Source organism: Mchenga conophoros, linkage group LG3 (assembly GCF_057382185.1).
Source record: "Mchenga conophoros isolate Kocher_MC1m ecotype Shallow Benthic linkage group LG3, M_conophoros_male_GT1.1, whole genome shotgun sequence".
Lineage (NCBI taxonomy): Eukaryota > Metazoa > Chordata > Actinopteri > Cichliformes > Cichlidae > Mchenga > Mchenga conophoros.
Genome location: NC_140528.1, coordinates 25,279,911 through 25,302,411, shown reverse-complemented (window position 1 = coordinate 25,302,411; position 22,501 = coordinate 25,279,911). Strand labels below are relative to the sequence as shown.

At 39.4% G+C, this 22,501-nt stretch overlaps 3 protein-coding genes across 4 annotated transcripts; 2 read left to right on the top strand and 1 right to left on the bottom strand.

Annotated features, from left to right (window-relative positions):
• Positions 1-3,243: 3,243 nt before the first annotated feature.
• Positions 3,244-13,881, top strand: LOC146577827 (protein mono-ADP-ribosyltransferase PARP14-like). Of its 2 annotated transcripts, none has more exons than XM_085255277.1 (15): positions 3,244-3,520; positions 5,198-5,346; positions 6,058-8,124; positions 8,659-8,895; positions 8,978-9,202; positions 9,351-9,417; positions 9,718-9,861; positions 9,984-10,043; positions 10,142-10,315; positions 10,500-10,638; positions 10,741-10,796; positions 11,737-12,432; positions 12,605-12,738; positions 12,825-13,002; positions 13,103-13,881. In XM_085255277.1, the coding sequence occupies exons 1-15, from the start codon at positions 3,346-3,348 to the stop codon at positions 13,381-13,383; spliced, it is 4,782 nt and encodes a 1,593-aa protein (XP_085111403.1). In that variant the 5' UTR covers positions 3,244-3,345; the 3' UTR covers positions 13,384-13,881. The 2 variants fall into 2 exon arrangements, with proteins under 2 accessions (XP_085111403.1, XP_085111393.1); XM_085255267.1 differs by having other exon boundaries at positions 5,198-5,361.
• A 23-nt stretch (positions 13,882-13,904) lies between these two features.
• cbln11 (cerebellin 11) lies at positions 13,905-16,026 on the bottom strand. The gene is made up of 3 exons (XM_085267724.1): positions 15,651-16,026; positions 14,491-14,619; positions 13,905-14,315 (listed from the first exon to the last, which is right to left on the bottom strand). Exons 1-3 carry the CDS (start codon positions 16,024-16,026, stop codon positions 14,032-14,034), a joined length of 789 nt encoding a protein of 262 aa, XP_085123850.1. The 3' UTR covers positions 13,905-14,031.
• Positions 16,027-17,520: 1,494 nt separating this feature from the next.
• On the top strand, positions 17,521-22,176 carry LOC146577825 (kelch-like protein 33). Its single transcript, XM_085255319.1, has 4 exons — positions 17,521-18,467; positions 18,547-19,495; positions 19,598-19,768; positions 20,516-22,176. The coding sequence occupies exons 1-4, from the start codon at positions 17,648-17,650 to the stop codon at positions 21,033-21,035; spliced, it is 2,460 nt and encodes an 819-aa protein (XP_085111445.1). The 5' UTR covers positions 17,521-17,647; the 3' UTR covers positions 21,036-22,176.
• Positions 22,177-22,501: the final 325 nt, after the last annotated feature.

Genomic DNA, 22,501 nt, shown 5'->3' with positions numbered 1-22,501 from the left:
TACCAAAATAAATCAGAAAGCAGGAGGACATTGGACTAAAACACACTAACTTGACACAGAAAATAAAACAAACACAAATGGCTGTTTGTTAGAGACACACAGGACAAAACAAAGGAAGGTTAAAGGAAGCAGGATGGAAAATAACTCAATGGAAAAATAACATAAACACATGAATAGTGTTAAATATCAATGTGTCACCATAGTCCTGTCCCACACGGCTCACCCTTGTGTCCGCGAGCGATTGGGGCAACCACACCCTAGGTTAATTCTGCTTACTCTTTTCAGTCGCTATCCACAACAGCCAATTAGTTTACTCGGCTTATTTACTTAATACATCCCCAATTTAGTTGCTCTAACGCACTGGGACGGATCACACACCGCCTCTTTGTCTACTGCAGCAAATTGACCTGAGTACTCGAACAACTTAGCGAACAGACAGTTTAGATAAGCTCCAATATGCACATTTTAGATTAAAGGTGGTGCTTAGCTTTTTAAGATGACCTGGGTCGCTGTTCGCTTCGCTGGTCGAACTCCAAACCACCCAATCTGTCTTGCTAATCCCGGACAAGCCGCAAATTGTTAAATATCAACACTTCACTGAATTCTTTTGATTCCTTAGAGGCATCCGATGGGAGACAACACACTGCTCAGTAGACTATTTCACACTTTACTCTCTTACACAATTACTTCTAGAGGGGAGATGCGTCCTGCATGATACGTTGCAGCGGACCTCAAAATATTGACGGACACTTGACAATTTTATTACTGGTCACCCGATTCTAGTCTAAACAACAGTGTTTCAGTAAGTTTCCACTAAAAGATGGTTCCCTGTTATCTGGGGAGTACAAAATACAAACATAATACGTAATACAAACTGACACATGAACAGAAAGGGAAACTAACATGGAAACAAAAACTGACTGCGTTCAGGGGCCAGTAGGGAGGACATACCAAGATATGACCAAGACAGCCTGGGCATGAAAAGAAACAAAATGAGAAACATTGTTGACTAAACTAGGAATGACCGAGAAATAATACAAGATACTGTAGAAATACAAAGAAATGCCATCATAAATCCCAAACTAAAAAGATTCAAAAGTCCAAAAACAAAACAGTGTGTCAAAGACCCAGAGCCATGACATTCAGCTCTGGAGAGCTAGAGCAAACTAATGCTTGCATGCGTTCCCTGCCTTGTGACTGATACTGCCCCAAACCAATATGGACATGCTAAACTGGAGACCAACATCAGAATGTTGAGTGCATTTTAGCTTTATAAGTAATCTGCAACTTTGAAAATGTGTTGTAGAGTTTGTTGCAGTGCTCACCAGACAGTATTAAGTATATGAGTTAAGAGAATAGTCTGTGTTCTCATGTGGTTTGATGAGCACAGCACTAGAGGCAGCCTGTCAACAATGTCATGTTCAGGAATAATCATATATTGATTGCAAATGTTATGGGAAAGCTGAGTGTGAGTGTTAAGTGTGCATTTTGGGTTACGACCAATGAATTCAGCAGTTATTTTTTAATTCTCTAAGTTAGGGGTAGGTAATTTTATGTTAATTTGTTTTATTTCATTTGCAAATGTTTTAACGTGGAATGATGTTAATTTAATGTGATTCTAAAGTAAATATGTTGAATAATGAGGGAATGAGTGAAGTGCAGTCAGCCTCCTGTGGCACTGCTTCCTGAACCCACTGTTGCAGAGCTTTCTCTTCACTGAGTCTGCTTGCTTGCTCTCCAAATAATGTGGATTTTATGTTAAAATCCTAGTGTGTTTTCAGTTCACAGACACTAAATCCCTGGGACACCTTGAAGTTATTCATTGTTTCAAAAAATTAACCAATGTATCCTGTAACACAGTCAAGAGCTTGAGTTGTTTTTCTTATTAATCTAAGTTACGGGTATGTGACGATGTAATAATCCACAATTTTGGTCAAATTGGCTACACAGTGCTCCCTAACCTGTGTGCCACTTGATGAAGGCCCAGATATCCCCATGGCACCAGTAACATTTGCTCTCTGCAGTGACTTCCCTCGTGTGCTCCTAGCCTGTTTCTTGGATTACATTTGCCATGATGTGTTTTGTTTTTATTAAGTCTGCCTGTGGATTCTCAATTTATGCTTCTCATCCATCCATCTTCCTCTGTTTTTCCAATCATAAACAGAAGAAGATGGATTGTCATAGAGGTTATTAGAAAGAAATATATTTTCACCGGTCTGATAGTTTAACAAAGGACATCAAAGGACATTTGAAGTGTATTCTTTTTCCATTGTCACTCACCTCTCCCACACAACTGTGAACACATCTCTGAACACCTGATAGCACTTCAGGATTATTATATTTCTTCTGTGTCAGACTCTACATTTTGTGCATCTCTCAACCTAAATGAACACCATCCTTAATATGATAAAGAGATGTTTCCACCGTTGCTTCACAGATATACATTTTTGGGTTGTCAACAAAAGTCCTCAGGAAAAAATGTTGTTTTGTTTTAAATTTTTGAACAGTTAACCAACAGTTAACCACTTTCCCTGAAATTTTACATTACCAAAGTCATTTGTGGAGTTATCGCACCACAAAGCATCCTATATTTATTCAAATAAAAGTAACCCGTGAGAATTATTGTGTTTGACTCAGAGCACACTAAATTATGACAGTCACTCAGATGAGCAAGCAAGCCCTGTTTCTCCTGATTCTGATAGGTTAGCAGATCAGATCTACAGGCATTTTTTTTGTCTCTGTGTGTTCAGTACCTCACCTCTTTCACAATGGCCGTGAAGATGAAGGCTTCGTTAAGGCTTTAACTCACTGCAGAGCCTGAGTTTGATCAGTTCAGAAAAATAATAGTTAAAAAAGTTTTAAAAAACTGTTTGTTTGCCATGTCTTTAGTTTTATGCACACACACACACACACACACACGCACACACACACACACACACACACGCGGAATAATAAAGACGTCTCAGTTTAGCAAAAACACTAAATGCAATTTTCTTTTATAAATTTGGTCAGAAACGGAACTTCATCTGTGCAACAACGAAAGAAAGAAGGAAGGACAAAACATCGTATGCTGAAGCACAAAAGTGGAGGAAAGTTTTCCTCAAACTACACACTGAGTAGAGTAATTACCCTTTATTTCAGTATTTCCCAGAGCGATATTTGAGGCTATTGTTGGATTTAATTTCTTTAAATAATACAGTTCTCCAGTGAGGAAGGAGGAAACGATGCCGTTCACGGCTGGTGACGTCTAAGAAGCTTTGACAGTATGAGCTGGGCTGTTGAGCCTCTGACTGCTGGAAGCTTTCGCTCCAGGTGTGAGTTTGTTTAGTCTTTCCAGTTCACATTATGGGGGACATTTACAAGTATCCCGTTTTCTTCGAGTGTTCCAAACTGAGCGCAGAGCAAAGGAAGAGGATAGAAAACTATTTCCATATTCGTCGCAAATCGGGCGGCGGTGAGTGCGGCTCGGTGACGGACGTGAACGACAAAGTTTACAGCGTCGCGTTTAAGGAGCGAGATGGTAAGTCAAGTGAACTGATTTGAATAAGAGTCTTTTTTGATCTCTTAATGTGAAAACTATTTTGATGGCATGAAAATGAAAGTATGGAAAGCGAAAGTAAGCATGAAAACAGTTTATATTAATCGATTATTGTCCATCATTTTTTGTATGTTTTAATGAATGTGAACAGTTTGAATACGACAGAGTATTTTTACTGTGTATTTATTTTTTAAAGTACATTTTTTAAAGTATCTGTCACTGCGTCACTGTGGCCATTTAGAAAAACAAGAGAGCATAGTTTCACTTTCACTCTTTTTGTTTAGGGCGAGTGTCACAAACCAGTAAGACGTAATCGTCGCTTGTTATATTGAAAGAAAAAACATCCAAAACTCTGCGCAAAGATATTAGAATAATTACAACTAAAACTCCAAGAAAGAACATTAGCCTACTGAAAAACAACCAAACAAACGAGCTGTCATTCTAATTAAAAGTAAAGCAGATGTGGTACGGGCCCTACAACAACCACGTGACAAGCTTCAGAATCAGAATCAGAATACTTTATTGATCCCTGGGGGAAATTATTTTTTGTTACAGTGCTCCATTATAAACCAACATTAAGACAAGACAGACAATACACTAACTAAGAATAGTACAATATATACATTTATATATACATACATACATAAGTCACTCATAAATAAATATTTGGAAAAGAAACATGTGTAGCCTAGTTGTAGCAGTAACCAGTGTGTTAAGTGGATGCGTTGTACAGGGAGATGGCCACAGGCAGGAAAGATTTCCTGTGTCGTTCAGTGGTGCTTTTCGGTAATCTCAGTCTCTCACTGAACGAGCTCCTGTGACTGACCAGCATGTCATGGAGTGGGTGGGAGGTGTTATCCAACATTGTCTTTATCTTGGACAGCATCCGCCTCTCCGACACCACCTTGAGGGAGTCCAGCTCCATCCCCACAACATTGCTGGCCTTACAGATTAGTTTATTAAGTCTGTTGGCATCTGCGACCCTCAGCCTGCTCCCCCAGCATGCAACAGCATAGAGGATCGCACTGGCCACAACAGACTCATAGAAAATCCTCAGCATTTTCTGGCATATGTTGAAGGACCTCAGTCGCCTCAAAAAATAGAGACGACTCTGGCCCTTCCTGTAAAGTGCTGTGGTGTTTTTAGCCCAGTCCAGGGGAAAGTAAGGAAATGGCACACCACGTGATCTGGAGACTTATCCAACTGATGCTGATGCCGGGGATCCAAAAACAGATCCTTGAAACCCTCATGACTGAGAAGCTGAAACTTCTTGTTTTTTAGCTCTACACTGCAGAATAACTAAATTTATTTTGAAGCATCATGTTTTCTCCATTGTGTATATGAAATATCATTCCTGTTATAAAGGTAGTGAAATAGAAGCATGCAGTGGCACCCTGCTCTTTACTGTACTCAAGTCAAGTGAAAATCCTTGAACCTGAAAGGTTTATGTGCAGTAACAAAAGCAAATGTCACCACCTGTCTGTGCTAATCACATTTATACACATAGATTCACCTGTAACGGAAAGAGTGAGTCTGTTAGCATGCCGCTGACTGGGTATCTCATGTTAACACACATTTCATATGCAATCAAAATGTAGCGGTAAAAAATAAATAAATAAAAGCTGGGCTTTAAAGACAATGTCTTCTTTTCTGTTTCAGCTCAACAAAGAGTCCTGCAAAGATCTCAGCATGAGTTCAACTTTCCAGATTGTACTCTGGTTCTGACTGTAAGAGACAGCCCAGGACCTCCCATCTCTTCTCCCACATCCTCCTCGTCTCCAGGCCAGCCAGTTAGCCCCAAACTGGATGTAAGCTCTTCACAGGTCAGCTTTGTAATGTGTTATTGCTCTGTAAAGGCAACACTATATAACTGAAAACAAAGGAAAAAAGAAAGTGATCAATTCTTTTTGTTGGTTAGACACTGAAAAAGTTTGTTTGTTGATTAAAAAAGACAACCCAGCTGTATAAAACTTGCAAAATGAGTAAAAACAAAATGATGCAGAGGTTAAGCATAGATAAGCAACATTAGCATGTTAATTATCTTGTTGCAAGTTCAGCACATGTTTTTGCATTTTTACCTAAAAAAGAAACTTGTATTGCAAGAATGGAACAAAGACACCCAGAAGCAAGTGTGAAAAGACGACTTATGACGACAGAGTCACAGAAACAAAGACCATATAAATATATATACACACAAAGGAGTGAGATTCCACAAGGGGTAAACAGCAGAGCTGCTGTCATAATAAACTGAGAACAAAGAAAAAAAACTCAATAAACTCTGGAAAAAAAAACATAAAAGAAACATAAAGTGACACTATTGTAATGGATTGGAATTACATATCACCCCAAGCAACCATTGTGAAAGAACAGAAGATAGTTAAGTGTATTTTTCCAGTCTTATAAACCTCAAATAATATTAATCTTTAAGACTTAAACAAATTAAAACTCTTAATGAAGGTAAAATGTGGAAATATATCTTTTCATTATTAACAGCTGTTCTTTGGCATATCTTTCTGCAGAATCAGTCATCTCCTGCATCAAGCCTGACACTCAGTGGTGAAGAATACGAACCAACTATTGATAGCTATCTCCTCCGTTACTTAAGTGAATGTCCAAAGGCTGGAAAAGAACTGGAGACAGAGCTTTTCTCTGTGGGCTGCAGTGCTCAGCTTTTCCCAGATAAGGTTTTAGTCAGAAGAGATCAACCATGTGCTGCAGATGTTAACTGGAAAGCTGAGGTAGACAAGGTTTTTGATGGCTACCTGTCCCACTATGAGGTGGATCCTCGCAATGTCAAAGCTTTGCTCCAGTCCTTGAACTCTCCAAAGACAACAGATGAGGTGAAGGTGTACAGCGAGCTTGGGTTGACAGTGGTGGTTGGGAGACAGCCCAAGGTGAACGCCAAGTTATTGGAAGTCAAGGGCATAAGAGGTAAACTTGGATCAGCATCAGGTGAGAGTGAGAAGCAAAACAGTATTCGTCGACTGGGTGAGGCCAAACTCCGTCTCCTCTGGAGAGAGATTGAGCAAAGTTTGGGAGAACATTTTCCAGAGGTGAAAGCCACACAGGGTGACGAAGGTCAGCTGACTTTGGCAGGTACTGTGGAGGAGATTCTTAAGGCTGGACAGCTAGTATCCGATAAGGAGAAATTGGTGTTAGATCGCACAGTTTCTGACAAGAGCCCACATTTTTTCAGCTTCCTCAGAAAGGTATATGGAGGGCCAAGGGTGCTAGGTGATTTTTTAGGTGTCGGTGACAAGGTGGAAATAGAGTTAAGAGACACAGAGCTACTTTTCTTTGCACTGTCAGCTGGTAAACTTGATGATGCGGAAAAAAACCTGCAAGAAAAATTCAAGGATGTCAGGTTTGAAGTTCCGAACTGCTCCATTGTGCCACTGGAGCTTCGGGAAAAACTTAATTCCAAGACAAATAAGATGAATCAAGGGCAGTGTAGGGCTCAAGTTGTGTTTACCTCAGACAGCATTGTGTACTTAGTGGGCCACAGCAAAGAGGTTGAAGAGCTGAGCGACATTGTCACACAGTTTATTTTGGACCAGGCAAGTGTAGAAGGACATGTCGCTCTCCCTTTCCCAGAGTTGCTAGAACTCTTGCCAGACCTGTTGCAGCTGTTTAAGTGTGACTCTTCAGAGGTTACCTTACGTCCTTTAACATCTTCCTCTAGACCAGTGGTGCTACTGGAAGGCCCATCTGGAAAAGTGACTGAGTTTAGGAATAAGCTGGGTCCACTTCTTCAGTCCCTTGTTAGGGACAGAGTCAGCATTAGCATGCCAGGGGCAGTAAGGTTTTTTGAAGGTCTCGCTGGACGAAATACTCTCGTAAGTGTTGGTCAATCCTACAAGTGTCTCATACAGCTTGAAGAACAGAATCATGTTAGTAGAAAAAATTCAGGAGTTACCAAATACAACCTTTGCGATGGGCTCCAGGTGTTGGTCTGTCAGGGTGACATCACAACACAATGGGCTGATGCTCTGGTGAATGCTGCTAATGAAGATCTGGAACATGGTGGTGGTGTGGCTGCAGCACTGAGTAAAGCAGGTGGCCCTCAGGTGCAGATAGAGTGCAGAGCCATGGTGAAGCAAATTGGAAAAATCCCTACAGGTGATGTGGTACTGACCACCGGCGGAAACCTGAAATGCAAGAAACTGCTGCATGCAGTTGGGCCTGTTAATGGAAAATGTGGTGGCAAAGAGAGAATGCTACTGGAAAAGACTGTCAGCTCTGCTCTGAATTTAGCAGAAATGAAGAAGTTTACATCCATAGCCATGCCCTGTATCAGCTCGGGTTTGTTCTGTGTTCCTCTTACTGTGTGCGCTGAGGCTATTGCAACTGCTGTTAAAGAGTTTGGCAGTCAGGGAGGTCGAAGTCTGAGCAAAATCATCCTGATAGATAAGAAAGTAGAGGTGGTGAAGGCCATGCGGGATGCGTGTGACAGAATTCTTCGAGGGACAAGTACCGAATTCCAGCCAAATGCATCTGGCCCAAATACAGCGGGACAAGCCACTGCTGGCTCTACTGGGTGCTGCGTCCAAGTGGAGATCGTTCAGGGAACACTAGAGAACCAACAGGTAAAATACTAGTGAGCACAATTGAATATTTCTATATAAAGGTTGAATATACAGTTCTGCAGTAGTACTAGGGGTTTATTTACACCTACATATATCAGCTAATATTAGCCATTTGCTAAAATGCTGGTCTCAGTATTAATAAAGACTAAAAATATGACATGAAAATTTGAAAAGTAAACAAGAGATGAGAGAAACAGGGTTGCACCACATTACAAGTATTAATGTTGCAAAGTTGAGCCACAGAAGGCGCTCAGTAATGTCCCTGTTGCCTAAATGTTTGTGGAGCATCACAAATATAACCAGCTGATCCACGTAGAGTTGTGAGGCAGAATAAAGCAAGATTATTAGTAACTGCATTTTCATATTATTTTATTAAGGGCTCACAAATAACTACACATTAACCAATGTCATGGAAATTTGTATTTGTTTCGTGTATGAAAGGAAGAAGTTATTGGCTGATTTATTAGATTTTTAAATTAATTGACATGATGATCAAGATCTTTAAAACTGAATAAAATTTGCTTTTGATTTAAGGTTGATGTCCTCGTATCTCCTATGGTTGCCCATGATCCTGTTTCTTCTCGTGTTGGAAGTGGGCTGTTAAAAGTGATTGGGCCTCAGATGATTGCAAAGTTTCATCAGGAAGCAGGAGGTGTGACACTGCCTGGTGAAATAGTGTTGGTGGAGAACTTACCTCCTCTGCAATGCAAAGCAGTGGTCTTCCTCAACCTAATTTCCTGGGACAACAATCAAAATGGAACAGCAGTCCAGGTGAACTAAGAGAGAATTCTGTGTGCTGTTATAGGTTTTTGTGACTCAGATTTACAACCCTAATGATAAATTAATCTTCCAGGTGCTGAGACAGGGAATCAGAAAAATTCTGGCATCCTGTCAGATCAGAGGTTTTAGTTCAGTTGCCTTTCCTGTGCTCGGGACGGGTGCTGTCCTACAATTTCCTCACAGCGTGGCATCCAGGGTTCTTCTGGAGGAGGTTGGTGAATTTGAAAAGAACAGAATCAACAGTCCACCTTTCCTGGTGCGTGTTGTGATTCATCCCTGTGACAAAGATTCAAGCAAGGTAAAGGCCATTTAATTACAGTCCTTTGTTTAAAAAATAAAAATAAAAATGTTTAGCTACTAAATGTGTTGGTCAGTGGACAACCTTTTACTACCAAGAAGAAATACAACTGACTACTAAAAGAGCATCACTTTGTTTTTATCTGCAGGCCTTCCAGTCTGTGCAGGGAAATCTGCATCTCAGAGGATTCACAAATGATATTAACCCAGATCAAGGTTGGGAGGTTTTCATTTTGAATTTTAAAATAATTAAAAACATGCGTAAATTTCTTCTTTAGAAATTAAATGAATTCATCCTTAAGACCACATTAATTATCTGATTCCAAAGAGGCAGGAAAACACCACATAAGTGTAACACACTTATGTATAAATAGATATTTTTATTATTTTTTAGTTTTTTACAATATTTTATCTGGAGGCAGAAAGTTGTTTATTGCTTTATAACAATTTGTGAAAATTGTGACTATTTACTGTATCATATTTAACCATGACTCTTTCTTATTTCTGTCACTTTAGAGTCCTTTTACCGCCATGTCTCTCTGTCTGATCATGAGGTCACAGCCATGTTGGGTGCGGTCAAGGTTCAGATGCTCCGTGGAGACATCTTAAATGGGGGCACCGATGTCATTGTCAATACGACTGACTTCTCTCACTCTTCTGGTATAATCTAAATGTTGTATTTATTACTGAGCAAAAAATGTGAAAACAGGACCACAAGAATTTTGTTTATATTTTGCTTAAACTGAAAATGACTCTAGGTTTATATCTAACCGTGTCTGCAGGTGTCTCCAAAGCCATTGTGACAGCAGCAGGGCCATCAGTCCAAGCAGAGTTAGCTCAAAGTAAGTCTTAGGAATAACACTAAACACTAAACATCTTTATAGATTTGTGTTTTTGATTGATTAATCTTTCTTTTTTCTTTCTTTCTTTCTTTGGGAAGGAATTCCATCAGAGTGGATGGTCACCACAGGGCCTGGAATGCTGGGATGCAAGGAAATCATCCACGTTGGCTTTAAATGCGATCCTCAGTTGATTCGCAAGTACTGCAAAAAGATACTGGTGCACTGTGAGAACAAAGGCTACAACTCTGTGTCCTTCCCAGCCATCAATACGGGTTAGTACTCCATACCTGTGTGTATGCTGATATATGTATATGAGTCTGCAAGTGGAAGTGTTTATTTCTGCATCTTATTAGCAGCAAATTAGTGCCCACTGAAAAAATGTAGAGCATATAATCAATTATTGTAACATTGTATAATGCACATTATTTTCTCAATAACTGTCTTATATCCTATCAGGAGTGGGGGGTATGTCCTATGATAAAGCTTGTAAAGCCATGCTGGATGGGATAGCTGCAGCTATTGCAAAGATGAAACCAAGTTCTCTCTCACTCATTCGCATTGTCATCATGGAACAACCAGTCTTCCAGGCTTTCAGGTTTGAAACAAAACATCTTCACAACATGAGAGTACATTATACCATAAGCATTGTTTTCCCAATCATATTTCATCGTTTAAATCACCCGCTTTGTGTTTGCAGAAAAGAGCTGGAGAATCGCTTTGGACAAATAACTCCTTGCCGCATCAGTCTGAGAGGTTTGTTGTAATTTAAAATTTTGGAAAGTTTCCTTCTGCACTCCCCTTGAACATTAATGAAGATTTCTTTGTTAAACCAGGACTCTAATGAAAAATTAAAAACTATTCAATGAGCATTAGAAATCTTTGACAATTGCCAGTTACAAAAATTAACTGACAATTACAGCTGTCAGCAGTTTTCATGAATCTAGTACATCTCAGAAACTTTCTAAAGAAATTCATGTAATAAGTATTCAAGTTTAAATGCAATTTTTCTTTCAGATGTGAGAATAACTCAAGTAACATTCCTTTGATTCATAGCGAGCTAATGTCATAGGTTATATATAAAAGTTGGACTTAGTTACTTTGACAGTACTGACTGGGTTCCAGACTCAGCCTCAATGTTAGTGTTTTGGCACTGTCCATGTTGGGTTTAAGAGCCAAGAATGACCATATTTAGCTCAGAGGTTAAGTAATAAGTATGCTTATGAAGTAATTAATGTTAAGTACCAGGATAAGAAATACTAGAATTTCACCCACTGATATCTTGAAATAGCTCTACAGCTACCACACAGCAATTCTCACGTTTTGTCAACAAATTCGCCAAAAGAAGCCACCATGACAGGGATGAAGGCCCAGATCAGAGATTTAAGCTGGTGGTGATGAAACCTTGTAGACAGGACTGTAGACAAAGTTTCCACAATCTATAGATGTTTCTGGTATTAAACAGCAATATTGTAGCCTGCTAGCTTGCACTCATTAGCAAAAGCATTAGCATTAGTAACCTGTGCTTTAGGAATATTGAAAATTTAAAGCAACTTCACAGCAGTCTATCTACCTTATTTGATCCTGAACTGCAGTCACAAAATGAGTAATAGTGACCCTAGAGCAGAAGCTGATACTCACTGGGTATTTTCCACTGCCCATTTATTTGCTTTTTTTTTTTTTTTTCATTTTCTAGAAAAAGCCAAACAAAAGCTCAAGAAGTGGCAAAAGAAACAATCAAATTTCTTCTCTTCAATGGGACCACAAGAAAAAAACTTTGCCTCCTCTAAACCTCAGCAAGCTATGATACGTGTAATAAGCTGTGATCCATACATCACCAAGACCATCCAAAGTGAGCTGGAGAGGATCCTGCAGAAGCACCTGATAAAGAGGGAAGTAGACGTGCAGGAATTTTCAGCGCTTGAGCCCATGGAGCTCGAGGCTGTGCAGGCAAAAATCAGAGTCTTTGGAATAAGCCTGGAGCACAAGAAACATCAACAGAACGCTGGAAATACGGTCAGACCAGAAGCAAGAGCTCAGACGGGGTCAGGAAAAGACGTCTATGTGCTGGAAGGCCTAAAAGAGGACGTTTTGAGTGTCACTGAACTCATAGGCAGAGCAACCCAAGAAGCACTTTTTAAAGACTTTCAAGATAAAGAAGAAGCAATAACAGCTCTAAATGTGCAGTGGTCTTTGAAGGGCATAAATGGAGCCTGGCAGGAGGTGAGTCTGCGTGACAACTACATGTTGGAGTATGCTCATACGCGGGACAAAATCTTTCTTGACGTAGATGCACCAGATGGCTCAAGAGTGACTGTAAACCTGAAGACACAAGAAGCCACAAATGGGGTGACAGGAATGACATACAAGCTAAAAAGGATTGAGTCTGGAGGTTTGTCACATTTTCTAGGTTCTCTTTTTTTGTTTTGTTTTGTTTTGTTTTAACCATAGTCACCTGTGTTAAGACCATTCCCTTTTGTGATGTAGAAACTTTGCCTCACTACTTATTTCAGGAAAGTATCTTGCCTTAACCATATGGTTCATTTGTTTGGTTTTTACTTTAGCATTGGAGATGCCAGTTAAATGGGATCCTATGCAGGAAGAATTGTTCATGAAGGTAGAACTGCAGCCTACCTCACAGGAATACCGGGAAATAGCCCAGGGTTTCCTGAAAACAGCCAAATTCAACATTTGCAAAGTGAGTATTCTTACAAGAAATCATGCTTGCTAAGATATTTTAACATAAAACATGAGGCAGTTGACTAATTTGTTTTCTGACCTCAGATTGAGCGTGTGCAAAACCTCTACCTGTGGAACGCCTACAGTGTGTGTAAGCAGCGTATATTTGCCAAGAATGGACAAGCAGAGCTAGGTGAGAAGACTCTCTACCATGGCACGACAGCAGAGTCATGCCAATGCATTGAACGGGACCGATTTGACAGGGGTCACGCAGGAAAACATGGTAAGGCATCTTTTATAATATGTCATTTAAAGGAAAGAAAGGACATGCTCCTAAAATGTATCCTAATTTTTGTTGGGTTTTTTGTGTGATTTCATTACAGCTGCAAAGTATGGAAAAGGAGTTTACTTTGCTGTCAATGCAGCATATTCAGCTAACGGATTTTCCCCAGCTGACAAATCAGGCTTAAAGAGGATGTATGTTGTTCGTGTCCTGACTGGCCGTTACACGGTCGGTAAGAGCAGCATGATTTCACCTCCTCCTCGAGGCTCAGATCCCACTGACTGCTACGACAGTCTGGTGGACAACCAGCAGCAGCCCAGCATGTTTGTGATCTTCCATGATGACCAGGCCTACCCAGAATACCTCATTACCTTCAAGTGAGAAGGACTGAGGGAAGTCATGCATCAACACTGTGGGGTCAAAGAAATGTACTATACTGTAAATGTTTCTACTCTGAGTCAATGTTAGATCTCGTTATTTAGATTTTGTATTAAGCAATGTATCCCGGTAATACAGATGTAGTAGATATTTAAAGTGAATAAGATTTCATCTCAGCTAACTGCGTATTTGAGAGATTTTTAAGAACGGTTGTGAGTCATAACTTTGCCTCATTTGCTCCCAGCAGCCATTAAGTTTCTACAGTACGTAGTTCTTGTGATATGAAAAATGACTCCCTCTTCTTTTGTTCTTTTTTTTATTACAAATGTACCTGAATAGAACCGTTTATTTTAAATAAAAGACTAAGTTTTAATTCGCATAGATACCATAGCATAGACAATTGTGGGGTTTTTTTTGCATTTCCCACAATAATTACATAATTACTTAGAAATAGGTAAGGATTAAGAACATAAAAAAATACTGTATTTATAAGACTGGGGGGGGGGGGGGGGGGGGTTTCATGGTTATTAAAACAACTTTATTAGATGGAGTACATCTTTGTCAACCACACAAAAAAACAAATACAACATTTTCAGAAGAGAAAATAAAGTGTACAAAAAATGACACGTCACATTTTTGTCTGATGCCACTTCACATTGGAAAAAGCAAAAATCCAGTGAATGTGCAGTACTTATTTTCATTATCACTGATCTGTTGGTTATCCCAAAGACGAACATTGACCTTGTCTCCAACTTGTAGCATTAAGACTGCACTGTTTGAGGCACTGATGGGATGAGCCTGACTGTGACCATACCATGATACAATCTTGTTTCCATTGTGGTACAGACTGCCACCACTGGTTCCAGTGGTTCTTGCCCACCGGAAAGAAGAAAAGGTGAAATAATAGACTCCTTGAACTGGTGCTGTAAAATACCCTGCATCGAAAAACAACCAGAAAGTAACAGCAATTAATCCAATAATGCTCCTGCTGAATAGAACAGACTGAACAGAAATACTTTTTAAAGATTATAAAATTCTCAGCAGCAGAACAGGGGGAACGCACGTGCGTGCACACACACACACACACACACAGCCACACTGGTTTCTAACCTGTTACTGGACTGTAGTGTCCTCCGACGTTGTACAGAACATGTCTGTACACCAGAGGGTAAAGAAAATTTGCTGGCCCAATAGTGGCTTCTGTGGGTAAAGCAGCAGAAAATGCAACCTGACGTTGTCCTAAAAACACCAGAAAATATATTTTAGCTTGTTTCCTCCAAATGAATAAATAAATAAAAGTAACAATAACAAGAATAATCAGTTTTCAAATTATTTAATATTTTTATTATTATACTATAATGTTGCCACCATTCTTAAATGTTATAGAGCTAGAATTGTTTAAACACACAGTGACACCTTTTCATTTTGTTGTTAGTACAACAGCAGTGAAGCTCACAAGAACTGAAACTTTACTAGAAGTTATAAAGAAATTATAATAATAACATCTGTTTTTCACCAGATCTGGTTTGAGCCTTGGTTTGATTAATTCTGAGCTTTAGTATTTAGCCAGTATTTAATCAGCAGAAAACAGTCACCTTTCACCTCAACTAAGTATGAATTCAATAATATCAGAGAGAGATGAGACAAAAAGAGAAGAAAAAGTTTAATGCGTTAGGGCATATAAACATGTGGGGAATTAAACAAGGGGAGTGGAAAAGAATTGGAGATCCTCCAGCAGCCTGAGCACTAAGCTTTATAAAAAAGGAAAGTATTAAACCTAATCTAGAAGAGAGAAGTAGACAGTGTACTATACCTGACACCTGAAACACAAATTAGAAGCTGGTTGAATAAGAGACAGGCCTGAGAGCTGAACGCGCTGCCTCCCATTCTACTCACAAACTCAGAACCAGAAGTTAGTCTGCAGCCTGAGACTAAGTACTCTGTTCGGACAATATTGTGCCGTGAGTTCCTTGTGAGAGAAGGATTTCAAATTTGATTCTGGGTTTTACAGACATCAAATGAAGAGAAGCTAAAATAGAAGAAATCTGTCTGTAGGCACCAAACATGTGAACCTCCCTAATGCTTAATTTTTCGCCTGCAATAAATTAAATTTAGTATTATAACTAAAATGCTTTTGTAACAACAATCATCAAAAATGAGTAATAAAAGACTATTTTGTAAAATAGACTTCATGAAAAGTTACATGGCACAATGACTGCAAAGTTCATTACTTTTATTCATTCATTCAGTTAATTTTTACCAAATATTACCTTCATACACTGTCCTGAGCTCAGTCAGTGTGCTGTTAAGTGCAGCCACCTTCTTCTCACTGGCTTCCAGCTTTCTGTTTGTTTCTTCAAGAGCCCTCACAGTGGCTTTCTGTCGCTCTTCTAGAGCCCCCAGTTCCTTCAGCACCATATGGATGTTGGGTTCACATAGATGGTCAGTTGTTTTGCTTACTGTCCGAGGGGCTGTTGTTTCAGACCCTGGGTCAGCTGACACGTCGTTATTGTTCTCGGCCTTAGTATCTTCATATGAGAGCTCAGTGATCAGGTTCTGATTGATTTCATTCTGATCACCCGTTTCCTCACATTCAGATAAACCAGCAAGTAAACAAATAAGAATAATTACTGTTAATCTCTCCATTTTCCAGGTTAGATGGTATTTCTCCGATTTGTGTGTTTCACTGATGACCACGGTGTAAAGAACCTATTTATAAAAGGGTCTGGGTTAATTATTAGAAATAAAGTGATGAAAAACATCATATAATCTTATGATGATGGAATAAACTTTAACCTTTTTCCTTATTGCCAGTTTGTTATTCAGGACTTTTATGAGTTAAATAAAGCATTGGAAATGGAATATACATTTATCACACTCACCAGATTACAAACAGAAAACGTGACTTTATCTTTGACCTGCTTTTTATCTGCACGTGGAATGGGAATAGGGTTGTAGGAGAAACAAGGGGTTGGGTAAAAGTAATTTAAGAGATATAGAAACTATGATAACAGCATGACCACGTTTTAGCTCCTCTTTGTTTTTGCTTATCCCCATGTAAAATATTAACTATTTAAAATGTTTTTTTTCTTGTGTATGTGTTGTTTGATACTGCAAATCAATTTCCCATTGGGGACAATAAAGTTACTATTGATTATTGACCACTGATATTGGTGTGTCTTAGATATAAAAACGATGTACCGCATAGATTGGTGACATTTGTTCATGAAAGTACATTTAGTTTTCAGCCATAGACTGGTTGGATGTTTATACCACTTGACATCTGTGTCTGTCCAGGGTTAAGATTAGAGTTGAGTTTTGTTTTGTACAGTCATCACAGCCCAAAGCTTACACCCAAAGCCTAACTCTAACTCTAGATATGGCACTTTTAAGATGCCAGATCTTTTATATAATTCTTTATGATACCTTTTTGCAAGGGTATTTATTCATTAAATATACGAGTGGTAACCATCAACCAACCTTAAAACCACCAGATTCACATTGTATCTATTTTAATGTTTTGAATTACAAAACATTGCAAATTTAAGCAGTTTTACTTAAGACTCAAAATTTTAATACATAGCATTTAGAGAATTATGCTGCACCAGCAATGCTGTGGAAATCTAAGACTAGTATCTCTTACTACTGTCTACTAAAGAGATTATGATAACAAATCGAATAAGTCAATAGTGCGCATCTGTTTTAATGTTACTTATTATTAGTACTCTATGCATCCCCCTGTCAATTACGTGATGTTAATTCAGGTCTGTGCAGTATTGTACAATTTTCCCACTGCAATTAGATCTCCCAGAGATTATGCCATCAAATCCTTCCTCCTCATTGTGTATCAATCCCTATTTCTAAGAAAAAAAGTTCCATTACTGCAAGTAACTGGAGAACTGTAAAATATTTTCTCTTTAATAATCACTAATAGAACCTAACTATATTTAAGGCCAATTGCTGTCATTCAGTTTAATACCTGTTTAATGTGAAATGTTTGTAGCAGAAAAAAACTCTATTCTCCTTATTCTGAATCAGTACAAACCATGTGAAGCCTCACTTGAAATTAAACCTATGTGACCCAGTAGCTATAAATAGCTGCTTGTTTATGCAGAAAGTGAACTTGAGACCAAGACAGAGAACGACAGGGGGGATTTAAATAGGAAGTAGCAAAAATCATTAGAACAGTATTTTTTTTTTTGCTGGATGGCATAAGTAACTGAAAAGACAAAAGTAGCTATTGCTCAAAAAGAAAATAACCAATGACATGGAGTTTACAAGGCGTTACTTGCCAATGGAGTGGGAAGAACGGTGGAGGAGAGAGAAGGAGAGAAGGAAAAGAGTTGTTGAAGAAGGTGGTGAAGGTATAGAACAGGACAACCGGGAGCTACGAAGAATTGTTGCTTACAATGATTCAAGAATGGGCTTGACAAGTAGGAGTGACAAAAAAGAGACTCGAGATGGAATGAACGGTACTAGTCAGGAGGGAATTGCGGAGCACATAAGCGCTGAAAGCTTGGGAGCTGAAGAGAATAAAGTCCAGGCATGCCACAACAAAACCTACCCTAAAGAGGTGTTTGTAGCTCTGAAAGAATTCTTGGATTCATCTCTTCTTACGGACCTGACATTGACAACTGAAAATCAGAAAAGCTTCCAAGTGCACTCCCTTATCTTGGCTGCTGTCAGTGGCTTCTTTCTGGAAAGACTACAGGATAAAAGTGAGGAGAAATCTGACAATAGTGAGGACAAAGATGGAGTCCAGAGGTGGTCAATGCAATTGAGTTCAGAGGTTGACCATATTGGGCTTCAGGCTGTTGTTGAGTTTGCCTACACTGGGCTTGTGTCATCTTTGAACAATGATAATATGGCCCGGATCAAAGCTGCAGCTCAAGTTCTTGCAATTCCAAGACTTGTGGACATCTGCAAAAACAAGGAAAGAAAGGAGAACAGTGAATGTTTCAAGAAAGAAGCACAAACCATCTCTGCTCTAGAACAAATAAAAACTACTCTTCGGTCCATTGAACAGTTGTGGGCAGATAGAGTGGGGTGTGATGTCATTTTGGACGTGGATGGAACTTTTTTCCATGGTTAGTACAACTGCCTTTGATATCCTAATGAATGCATCATAGTGGTCAAAGTTTAAGCTTTTCTTTTGTCTCTCTTCAGTCCACAGAATTGTTTTGGCAGTAAGCAGTGATTACTTCCGTGGCATGTTCACATGTGGAATGAGGGAATCCCATCAGAGTTGTGTTGCCCTTCCTTTCCTGTCTACATGTGAATTAGAGGCTCTTATTGGCTACTCATACAGTGGGATCCTTCTACTTAGCTGGGACTCTGTTTTTGAGATTACCTGCATGGCGCTTCAGCTTCAATTCCAATCTGCTCTATCAATTTGCCTCAACTTTATGAAAAAAGAGATCCAGGCAAGCTCCTGCCTGGATGTGGCATCTTTTGCTGAAGCATATGAAATATCAGATCTTCTTGAGGAGGCCAATGACTTTGTGTTGAGGAACTTTATGGAAGTATCAGGCACAACAAAGTTTCAGGACCTACAAGCAGAAAAGCTTTTAAGCTTCCTTCGCTGCGATGGCCTTTGTGTACCTTCAGAGTTGGCTGTATTTCGAGCCGTAATCTCATGGATTGAGGCTGATCCCGAAGAAAGATTGGCCCATGCAGGCTTACTCATGACTGGAGTTCGCTTCCCCCTCATGACCTTTCGAGAGTTCAGAGAGGTTAGAGCCATTAATCTACGCATGGAGTGCTTTGGCAACAAAGAGGTGGAACTTTATGGTTCAGCACTTAAAGAATTTGGTTTCAGCCTTCCAAAGTCCCAGGATCACTGGCGGATCAGGCGACCAAAAGATACTCTAGTTCTGGTTGGAGGAGACCAACTGAATCCAGATGTTGGTCAGCGCATACCGAGCAGGGAAGTGTGGTTTGCAAACTCCCTACGCAGTGGCACAGGGTTGGTGAAGGACGTTGAGTGGAGGAGATTAACTGAGATTCCAGATAAACCAAAGTTTAGGCATGGAGTTGCCGTAATGGATGGGAAGCTGTATGTGATTGGAGGGTGCTTCTTTTATGCAAAGGATGACATTATGAAAACTGCCTACAGGTAAATAAAAACTGTTAGTCAGTGAATATACATCTTCTTACATTCACAAAAACAGATTGTTACATATATCACATTTTATTTTTTTTATCGCACTCATGCTAGTTATGACCCAGTGAATGATTGCTGGAAGAGGCTGGCAGACATGCAGGAGTTCAGAAGTAACCTCTCAGTCGTGGTACGTGAATCACATCTTTATGCCATTGGTGGAGATAAAGACATCAACACCAACGTAGACAGTGTTGAGATGTACAACCCAGACACTGACTCCTGGAGGTAAAATTAGTTATTTAAAATGAAACAGAATCTTGAATAATGGATGATGGATATTTTAGCTGGGCTTGAATAATATATCTGTTTTTGAATTGTGGACATACCAATCAGCCAACAAAGTTAAAAGACTGAGGCAATATGAAAAGAGTCAAGTTTTATAATAGTTATAATGGATAGAAGTTTTTCATGCTTTACCCTTAAATTCAAATGCAGTACCATGATTTCCACAGCAGATGTCAGTCTCGCCCTTGAATTATAGTATTCACCAAAAAATGGGTTTTTCACACTACTGTAATCCCAGAAATGTCTCATGTTTTAAAGAAATTCGTATTTTGCTGTTCTGGTTTCACCAGGTGGAAAGTTACACAGGTATGGTGGTGCATCTTAAACAGAAATGCAAGTTAAAGAAAGCAAAACAACATAAATATTGTCTATTACATCATTACAGCATTCAGTTATAGCATTTGTGAGTTAAAGAATGAAATCTAAACATTCAGACTTTAATGAGGATTCATCCAAGTTGCTGCCTTCACCTCGTCCAAAGTCATGCTGTCATCACAGAAATGTAAACTGGAAGGTTCATGTGTTTATATTTCACATGATTTCTGATAAAATTGTTTTGTTAAAGTTACATATATGTCAAGTAATGCCATTTTGTGGTATATTGGATTCAAGGCAGATAAAAAAAAAAAAAAATTTCCTTACAACTGTCCATCTGGACATGACTGCCTGGCTTCTCTTGTTTCACAGCTTTGTCCAACCGCTGGACCTGGCTCTGAGTGGGCATGCTGCTGCTATCATTAATGGAGAGATTTTCATATCTGGAGGTTTCAACTGCAAATATGAGTGCCTTGTTTCCACATGTCTGTACCACCCAGAGAGGGGAACCATCTACCTGGCAGACATGACCTATGATAGAGCCCAGCATTGCATGGAAGCCCTACAGAGTCATCTATATGTTGCCGGTGGAGTCTGTAACCTAAGGAAGTTTTACACTGATCAACTAGTTTGTGAGGTATATGATACTGTGGCTGATTGCTGGACTACTTTTGCGTCACTGCCCATGCCTCATGTTGGTGCAGCCTCCATTGTTATGGAGGAGAAGATCTATGTACTGGGAGGGTATTGCCAAGATGACTACAGTGAGTCTGCACTGGTCCACCGCTTTGATCCCATCATGCAGAGATGGGAGACCATGGGCAAATTGCCTGGAGCTGTTACAGACATCCGAGCTTGTCTGATGCACCTGCCCCAGCACCTCAGACAGTAACTGTTTTATTGAAATGATACACTCCTCAACTAGGCAGTCTGTTTAAACACTGAAATTACTGCAATAATAGAAGTAAAATATTCAAATGTGGATATCTAAGGCCTCAGTCACTCAGGCCTACAGACCAGTCAGCAAACCTTTTGATAACCATAAGTTGCTTGGAAAAAATATGTATTCTCCAACCAGTTGGTGAGTGGTTGCTGGAGGTTGCTGACAGTTGCAAAGAGGATGCTGCACTAAGGCTGTTCCTTATGACTATTTTGGTTAAAACCAGTTTATCCCAGTCAACCATGGTTTGGATGGAAGATGTTGAGTTGTTTGCATGTATTGTTTAGCTTGCAGAGCAGTAGTAAGACTTGAAGTGCAATGAAAACCAGAAGCAGTGACCATTTGTTTAAGTGAAAAATACACCTTATTGGTTAAACCAACACATTTCAAAAGGCACAAATTTTACTTTGAAGGCAAGTGTTCCCTAATTGAGGTATGTGTTGGAGCTTTCATGGTTTCACTATCATACAAAGAGCAGTTGGAGAGTGTTTGCAGATAAGTCAGCATCTTTGATATAAAACTATAAGAAATACAGATAATCTGCTACTGATCAAAGTAATTGCAAGAAAGTTTTTAGTACAGCACCTCATATCTCTTTGTGACCAAATTTCCCTTGCAGCTGCCAGTAGCCTCAAGCAACAATTTCAACAGGCAGTCTTTTTCCCTAGCAGCTTGCAATTATTAGGGGTTCACTGACTGGTGTTTTTCAATCAGTTTTAAAGTGACTGCCATCAACCTTCATGAACAACTTACGAGTCATAATTGCAACCAGTGGTACCAGAAGGTTGCCAGTATCTAGTATCAGCATCTAGGCCTGTGTGTGTGAATAAGAATAATATATATGTAAGTGGTAAGAAAATAGATGGAGTTTATCATTTTGAAATGAATGACTGCTTTGACCACAGGCTAATCGTAATAGCTAATTCTTAATAACTGTTAACTCTCACTTGGTGCAGTATTCGTGTTTCAGGTTTTCCACATCAGGTTGTCATGTTCTAGGTTCTTTATGTTTAGCTCACCTAGTTTAGGTTATAGCTTAGTTGTGCCTTTGCCTTTTGTCTTTGTACTGTTTTACCAGCCTTCAATAAACAGCTCGCCCTTTGTTAAAATCAAGTTTAATTTTCACGTGTCCTCACTTTGGTCCACCTCCTCACTCCACACAGTCTGCTTCTGCAGATAGTGACAGTGCCCAAACTTGACTGGTAGTGTAAATATGATAGTTTCTCTCTCTCTCTGATGGGGGGCTGTCAAGTTAGAATAAGCAAAAATTAAGTGATACAGAGTTGATGAAAGCATTACAACCTAAACTTTTAGATCTGAAGAATTTTCATTGGCACCACATGACAGTGACATTTTGAATGATAAATGATCTGGTTTCATATTCTTACAGGCTTAGCTATTCAAATCTTTCCAGGAAA

Excerpts from the sequence above, each read along its gene's own strand:
- LOC146577827 (XM_085255267.1), top strand. The coding sequence starts at position 3,346 with ATGGGGGACATTTACAAGTATCCCGTTTTCTTCGAGTGTTCCAAACTG. Across the intron at positions 9,418-9,717 it reads TGATATTAACCCAGATCAAG|AGTCCTTTTACCGCCATGTC; the intron begins GTTGGGAGGTTT and ends CTGTCACTTTAG. Across the intron at positions 12,739-12,824 it reads CCAAATTCAACATTTGCAAA|ATTGAGCGTGTGCAAAACCT; the intron begins GTGAGTATTCTT and ends TTCTGACCTCAG.
- cbln11 (XM_085267724.1), bottom strand. The coding sequence starts at position 16,026 with ATGGAGAGATTAACAGTAATTATTCTTATTTGTTTACTTGCTGGTTTA. Across the intron at positions 14,620-15,650 it reads GCTCAGGACAGTGTATGAAG|GACAACGTCAGGTTGCATTT; the intron begins GTAATATTTGGT and ends TGGTGTTTTTAG. Across the intron at positions 14,316-14,490 it reads ACACTACAGTCCAGTAACAG|GGTATTTTACAGCACCAGTT; the intron begins GTTAGAAACCAG and ends TTTTCGATGCAG.
- LOC146577825 (XM_085255319.1), top strand. The coding sequence starts at position 17,648 with ATGGAGTTTACAAGGCGTTACTTGCCAATGGAGTGGGAAGAACGGTGG. Across the intron at positions 19,496-19,597 it reads ATTATGAAAACTGCCTACAG|TTATGACCCAGTGAATGATT; the intron begins GTAAATAAAAAC and ends CACTCATGCTAG. Across the intron at positions 19,769-20,515 it reads CCAGACACTGACTCCTGGAG|CTTTGTCCAACCGCTGGACC; the intron begins GTAAAATTAGTT and ends CTTGTTTCACAG.